Source organism: Myotis lucifugus, unplaced genomic scaffold, assembly GCF_000147115.1.
Source record: "Myotis lucifugus unplaced genomic scaffold, Myoluc2.0 scaffold_3254, whole genome shotgun sequence".
In the NCBI taxonomy this organism is placed as follows: domain Eukaryota; kingdom Metazoa; phylum Chordata; class Mammalia; order Chiroptera; family Vespertilionidae; genus Myotis; species Myotis lucifugus.
In genome coordinates, this window is record NW_005874302.1 from 1 (window position 1) to 7,880 (window position 7,880).

The following is a 7,880-nucleotide window of genomic DNA, read 5'->3' on the forward strand; positions in this document are numbered from 1 at the left end:
ACAAATAAATCATCAATGAGATGTTTGATTTTTATTAGTTATATCAATTAAGGGTTTAAATTTAAACTAGCAACAAAAACAGAAACAATTATCCCATTGTAAAATCAGTGATATTTCCAGAAAGTAGTCTGTAGACCATTATTGTCAATTAATGATAGCTCATGTTTGAACCTTGACAAATTGTGATTGTTGGCCAATGGAAATGAAAAGGAGACGCCAGGAAAAGTTGGGCTCTTGGCCTGCTTTTAATTTGAATTCTAAAACATTGTGATATGATTGCCTTAGCCGGTTTGGCTAAGTGGATAGAGCGCTGGCCTATAGACTGAAGGGTCCCAGGTTTGATTCAGGTCCAGGGCACATAATTTGATTGTAGGCTTGATCCCTGGCCCTGGTCAGGGTGTGTGCAGGGGGCAACCAATTGATGTGTCTCTCTCACATCAGTGTTTTTCTCTGTCTCTCCCCTCCCTTCCACTCTTTGTAAAAAAAATCAATGGAAAAATATCCTTGGGTGAGAAGTAACAACAACAAAAAATTAAAATAAAAAAATGGAGATATGATAGTTTATCAGAGTATATATAAGGATTATTTTCACCTTATATATAAGCAAAGGCATTGAATAATGAAATAATTGCTAATATGAAGTTAGGATTTTTAGTTCTGTAATATACTTTATTTTGAAAGGTTGTATATGAATATATACGAATATATACCTGTGTATCTGATCTAAATATATTCATACATGCTCATGATGTGGTCTGTTGCAGGATATAAGTTGATATCTTAAAATATTTCAATTCAGAATGTAGTTTAATCTGTTTTAAGTTTAAATAATATGTTTGGGAGAGCTAGACAAAAACCATTTAAATTGCTTTATTAATGTGTTTTTAAAAGAATTGTTTCCTTGTTTTGTTTGGTTCCCAGTATAACTTGAGTTACACTTGATATGCTAAAATGTGCAATGTTTATATCGGCTTATATCCATTCAGTTCAGTCATTTCTCTTTATGCTGTCATTTTTCTTATTCTTAAGTACCCCTATCTCAAGATTCTAGACAGAAATAGGTTTGTTAGTTAAACTTTCTTTATGGAAAATATAATTAATTATATCAGCAATTATTTATATATCAGTTTCAAAAATAATATAAGAACTTTGTATTTATAGATTTTTCACTTTTATGGGTATTTTCTTCCTAAAATTCTGTGGTGATCAAAATAATAACAAACATTTTAGAGCAGCTTAAATCCAAATCTTAGTCTTTCTAAGAAATTTAATTCCACTGACAATTCTACCTGCTATCTTTCGTATTCACAGTCCTAATTTATTAATCTGATCCTTTAAAACTATAATTATATCCTAATGAATGAATGAATATTTAGCTATTTTTTAAAAATTTCAACTTGTTTTTTGTATGCTAGGGATTAAAAAAATAATTCCTCTCCCCTAACTAAAGCTCCTTTGAAATTATTTTAACAAAACTTTGCTATCTGTTGTATGTATTGTTTTCTTTTCTTCCACTTTGACCACAAATTCCCCCAGGTCTCCGCTGGTTCATCCTCCAAGCCATGGATGCCGCTCGACTCACAACAGCCCAATTCACACTGCTACTGGCTCCCGACTTACTCAGAACTTCTCTGTGTCTGTTCCCACTCTCATCTATACTGGTACGAGACTGCTCAGACTCCAGAGCTGGGGAAGGCAGGCCACAGGCAGAGTGGCTGCAGAGGGCAGGCAGGCAGGTAGTGTAGGCAGGTACCACAAGTCTTGGCTTCTTCCTTTTCTCACTCAAAGTCCAGTTGCAGTGAAGAAATCCTGTATTTAGCCTCCATAGAGGCTCTAACTACATGGAATTGAAAGTGTTCTTCCAGTTTCCAAAGTCTCTTCCATAGGTCTTCTAACAACCCTGGGTTCTGTATGCACACTGTGCGTTTTTGGGGAATCCTCCAGTATGTATTTTTGCCATTACAACTACATTTGGTTAGAATAAAAATTAATGATTGGATTCTAAACAAAATAGCTTCCAAAGCTTCTGATTTGCTTATGTTCTTTATGTACAAACCTTGTTACAGTAGGGTCTGTTTTATTCTGTGGAAGAGAGCTTTTGGAAAAGAGGTAAGCAACTATGCTGCATAAAATGCAATGATTTTTTGTAGCTATATTCATTTTCCTCTCTGCTCTGTTTTTAGCTGTGGCACTCTTGATGCTATAGGATAAGGAAACATTTTTCTTTTGATGATATCTGTGTGTGCAAATATAAAAACAGTTGTGAATATTTACACACACCATTTGCAGTCATCGTTTCTTTGGTAACTTAAAAAAGAGCATTGTTTATTTGCAAGTATTTTCAGTCATGTATTTATTCTTTTTGTTTATTTCTCCTTTTAATATTTTTTACCCCCCTTAGTCTGTCATTTCATGCTTTTTTGCTTTTTTACTTGGCTTATTAACTGTTTCAATGCAGATAATTATTTATTTGAAGAATGATGAATGGTTAAACAGCAGTTGATTGACTTTGGCCTCATACCCAGCTCCACACTTAAGAAATGACTGCTGGCCCTGCCCCAATATTTCCTGGTGTTTGGATCATGCTGCCTTCCATCAAATCCTTTGGCACATGATTATTTAATATTTCTCCACCTTCTTCTGGCAGGATTCCCTTCAATGAAGATCCCAACCCCAATACTCACTCATCAGGACCCTCCACCCCTCTGAAAAACCAAACTTATTCCTTTTCACCTTCCAAGTCCTACAGCCGACAGTCCTCTTCTTCTGACACAGATTTGAGTTTGACACCCAAAACTGGTAAGGCGCTTCCACCCATCTTTTATTTTTTTTCTATTTTTTCTTTTTCAAATTTGTTTCTGTTCCTTGTTAGCTTTCCATCCAAGCCTTTTCTCCAGTTTTTTGGCATTTAAGGTTAAAGGTAATGTGAACAGTGATCATTTTTACGACTACAATGCAAATATGAAGATTTTGTATAGTTCAGAAATCGACATTTTATTGATTTTATCACAGTGTAGCTATGAAGTCCAGGATTTATTTTTGCAGTATATATTTTTCATTTCATGCTCAAGTTAAGAGGAATAAACATCTGAAAGCATTTGAATAAAAAGGAACACTATTAGTTGCAGTTGAATTCCTCATGCAGTATAAGCATTTTGAATTCATTGTTTCTGTCTATTTCTGAATATATTTGTAAAGATTTTATTATGAAAAAATCTTAAGAACAACTAATATGGTTATTTTGGAATAATACACCTATTAACTTTTTGTTATTTAAAATGTTTGTTTTTTTCTTGTCTTAATTTCTAGATTAGAAAATAGCAGTTTTTCTTTACTTATTTTTGCATATATTTCAATGTATGAAATTTATAATTTTTCTGTCTCCTATGTGTATTTTGATAATTTGAAATTTTATGAACATATTTTATGACAAAAATTGATTAAAAATTAAATTCCTTCCTTACTACATAAAATAGAATTAACTTAATCATTAAATTATTATTCTTGAGAAAAAGAGTTTGCAATTTTTGTAAATACTATTTTTGTCTGGCAATTTCTTGCCAGATTAATGAAAACATATTGCATAGTTCTTATTTGTGTTGTTTTTAATTTATCTTGAATAACCTTATTTTCATGTTAGCCAAGAAATTTATAAAATGACCTGATTTTATGAAGGCAATGTAAAGAAATCTAATTCCAGAACCAGTACTACTTCCAAAGTAAAAGAGGATATTAAAAAAAAGCCTGTAGATTTACTATCTACTTTTATAAATGTAGTTATTTATATGAGCACCTAATTCTTTGAAAAGAGTATCTGTATTTTTATATATACATAATTATGACTGACATCTTAAAATAATTGATATTTGATAGTATTCTTAACCATATTCATGTTAAGCATCTTAACATGATTTGTAGCATCTTAACCATATTCATGGAACCATTCAAATAGTGCTTTTCTTTTTAAAAAAACATATTTATTAAATTGATTGGGGTGACATTGGTCAACATGAACATATAGGTTTCAAGCATGGATTTCTATGATATAGTATCTTCAAATAGTGGTTTTCTTTGTTTTTTACTAAAGAATGAAATTCTGGCCTTGAATTCATGATAATCAAAACAAGAAAGACTGCCTTAGCCAGTTTGGCTCAGTGGATAGAGTGTTGGCCTACGACTGATGGGTCCTGGGTTCAATTCCAGTCAAGGGTACATGCCCAGGTTGTGGGCTGGATTCCCAGTAGCGGATGTGCAGGAGGCAGCCATTCAATGATTCTCTCTCATCATTGATGTTTCTATCTCTCTCTTCCTCTCCCTTCCTCTCTCAAATCAGTAAAAATATTTTTTAAAAACAAATAAAAAAACAAGAAAGACTTAGGATAGTATTTGAAGAATAAGTTTTCTTAAAAATATTTTTAAAACTGTCCACTTGCTATTTATTTGTGTATTCCAGGCCACTTTTCAATATTATCTTTAATTTTTGAAAGTATTTCCTTGATCTTTCTGTTTCTTTTTCTTTAGTTTACCATAAAGTCCAAGACTAAAGAAGATTGTCAAGTAATACATTAACTGAAATAGTCTATTTTCTTAGCTTTCTAGTTTGCAGTCAGTTGTATTATCAAATGAAAATATTTTTGTATTTTATTTTCTAGCTCCAACTTTTTAGTTTTTTAAAATTTATTTATAATAGAAGTATTCTCATATATTTCTATATTTATAAGCTACCTCTAAATAAATTATTTTTTTCTGCCTATAATTAATTATTCACTACCTCAGTAGCATATTTATAGGATATTAGTCATTTTTAGTCCTTTGGTTTTATCATGATTCCCTGAATATCTTCAAATACTCCTGAGGAGCATTCTGATTTCTCATGGAGATTTAAAATGGCAAATATGATTGTTCTAAAATTTCTAAAACTGTAATTCAGTATGTATTTCATAATTTTCTGTCTTCTAATTTACCTATATTCAAAATCAGTCTCCTGAGAAATAGAGTAGATAAGCTGATTATTATTGATTTATTATATGTAAACTGGGGAGCCAAAAATAGAATGAAGTTAATAAACCTTAGACTGCGATTTTTTCCCCCCATTCATAGTTAAAGCTATCATCTGTTTTTCAGGTAGGTCTTATTTAAAAAAAAATTTGATTTATTTCGGTTGATTCAAATTTGTGACATTTTATAAGATTTTATTTTCATACTTTTCCCAAATACTCAACTAGTCACAGTGGAATTTTAGAATGCTAGTGTTAGGATACTGACTTGGCGCCTAACTCAAGCTCATTTTTACTTTTTTTAGTCAGGCTTTTAACCATGTAAAGAAATGGTATTTGACCCCTAGGTACCCTAATCTTTGTAAATGCAAATAGTTCTATGGTCAAATTTGAGTATTTAAAATTTTAGAGGAGAAAGAAAAGTATTAACATCTTGAATCTGAACAGAAATAACTTAACATTTATTTATTTAAGATGAATAATGGCAACTGCTTAATTAAGTGGTACTGTTTGATTTTTCAATTTATTTTAAAAATGTATTTTATTGATTTTTTACAGAGAGGAAGGGAGAGAGATAGAGAGTTAGAAACATCGATGAGAGAGAAACATCGATCAGCTGCCTCCTGCACATCTCCCACTGGGGATGTGCCCGCAACCCAGGTACATGCCCTTGACCAGAATCGAACCTGGGACCCTTCAGTCCGCAGGCTGACGCTCTATCCACTGAGCCAAACCGGTTTCGGCTGATTTTTCAATTTAAATACTCATAGGGATATGTTTGTTTTTTTTTTAGTAACATTTGAAGAGCTGTACTTTACCACTTTAAATGAGTATTTCTATTTGAGGCAACAAGTTTCTGGCTTTAAAAATTTGTTAGATGCAGTACATTTTAATCTTCCACATTCTTATGCAAAGAAGGCAGGTAATTTAAGTATTTTAAGGAAATCATCTAAAAGTTATTAGAATGGCATAAAATCTTACTTTAGTGATTTAAACATTTTGAAGAATGCAAAGTTTGTAAAGGTTTTGTTAAGTTTTAGACTATGCCTTCTATTTATATTATGTTGGGTATATGTCTTGCTAATGACTTCATAAGCTTAGTGTAATTTGTGTATGCATTTTAAAATTCATTTTTACTGTTATGTTTTGGTTCATCATTGCTTTCCTTATCCTGCATTTTCTGATCATCTTCTGAATGTACATCTTTTTCTCTGCTACTTTCCTCCACAGCACCTTACCCACAGAGTCAAGGGATTTTCCTGTATCCCAGCTCCCCCTCTCTCTCTTGTGGTTCCCTTCATCTTAAAAAGTCCTGTCTCCTCCTCTCGGAATCTAGCCTTTCCCCTCATCATTCTAGCCTTGTCAGCCCAGTTCTGAGGAAAAGTGTTTCTTTCAGTGACGAGCTGTTCCTGGCTGCTTCTGGTAGGATCACCTTAATGTCAGCTTTTTAACCCCCTTGTTTTGAATCATTTTTGATACTACAAAGAAGTAGTGGGTATTTATGCAGGATGTACTTCTTACTTTCTTATTGTTAGACAGATTTAAGTGATTAGAATTATCATGAGGACATGATTGAGGATCACTTGATAGATAATTGTGAATATTCTGCTAAAATTATTTTATATATTAAAAAGTATTATATTCTAAGGACACAGATAGACATATTTCCAATTATTATTAGGTTCTTATTACTAGAGTGTCTGTTTTACTTTCTTTCCCTTCATACCAACTCTGTTCACATTGGACCTGTACCATCATGTTGCTAAACCATATGGTTACATTAGTAAATTATTCTGTTTGAATCAGTTTAAGTCTCGTTTTGGTAATATTATTTCATTATCTTTTTTTTCCTGTCCATTGGTTTAATTTTCAAATTATTCTGCTGTATTTTTTTGTATTTCATATACCTCTACAAACTTAAATTTTTTTTATGGTTTTCAATATGCTTCATGTAAAGAGCTTAGTTTAATTTCTATGTTTAGTATTGTATAGTCTCTAAGAATCATGTTTAGGTTACTACAAGGACAATAAATTTTCTTTTTTTAAAAAACAGAACAGAATGGGACTATACATATGCTAACCTTTGTTTCCTTATCCAAGAACAGCTAAAAATATAAAAGTCATTATAGTGACTATGACTATATGTTTCTTCAGTTTAAATGGTGGGATTGATGAACTAGTGACTCTAGTTTTAGAGAACTGGCTTCTCACCTGTCCCCTGCTTTCTATAATTCTTTTACCATAGTTGATCTTTTGGTATTATCAAAAGAATAAAATAAGGTAGGGAAAGAAGTTTATAATTAAGCCTTTAAAAATACATCTAAGAAATTGTGAAATATAATTCTTTCATGCATAACGACATACATTTGTGATTGTGTCTATTAAATGTTTGTGATTTTTAGTTTAAAAAAAATTATGTTGATTTTTGCAAACGAGTGTGGAAAACTATGGATATTAATACTGTTTTGACATTAATGTTATGTTTAGGAATGGAATTTATCAGAAAACACATATGACTATATTTCAAAATTACCCTGAAATTCATGCTCTTTAGAGAATTTTGGAATATTTTAAGTAAGGACAATTAGTGCTTTCCTTTTTATACTTAATTTTAGACAAACATTTAACATTTCTCATATTTAGTATTCTAAAAGTGTTAGCATAAGTAATTGGTATTATCATGATTATATTTTATTGGAAGATTGATTTACAAAATTGAATATTATGCAAAAATTCAATACCTTAATTTAATTTAAAAATAATTTTTAGAACAAATTAAGTCTAAAACTAGTTGTGATCAGTAGAACGTTGACATATTGCTTCTAAAATGAACTTGCTGAGTAAAATATGTGTTTACTTGCCTCAAAAACTTTTAAATGGTTT

At 31.3% G+C, this 7,880-nt stretch overlaps 1 protein-coding gene across 1 annotated transcript in view; it reads left to right on the forward strand.

Annotated features, from left to right (window-relative positions):
• Nucleotides 1–1,477: 1,477 nt before the first annotated feature.
• LOC102426281 (C2 domain-containing protein 5-like) overlaps nt 1,478–7,880 on the forward strand; it is a gene marked incomplete at its 3' end in the record, with an annotated part of 15,998 nt that continues 9,595 nt past the window's right edge. Inside the window, exons 1-2 of the mRNA XM_023749157.1 lie at nt 1,478–1,661; nt 2,648–2,799. Coding sequence (XP_023604925.1) covers nt 1,492–1,661; nt 2,648–2,799 — 322 coding nt within the window. The remainder of the gene's footprint in view (nt 1,662–2,647; nt 2,800–7,880) is intronic.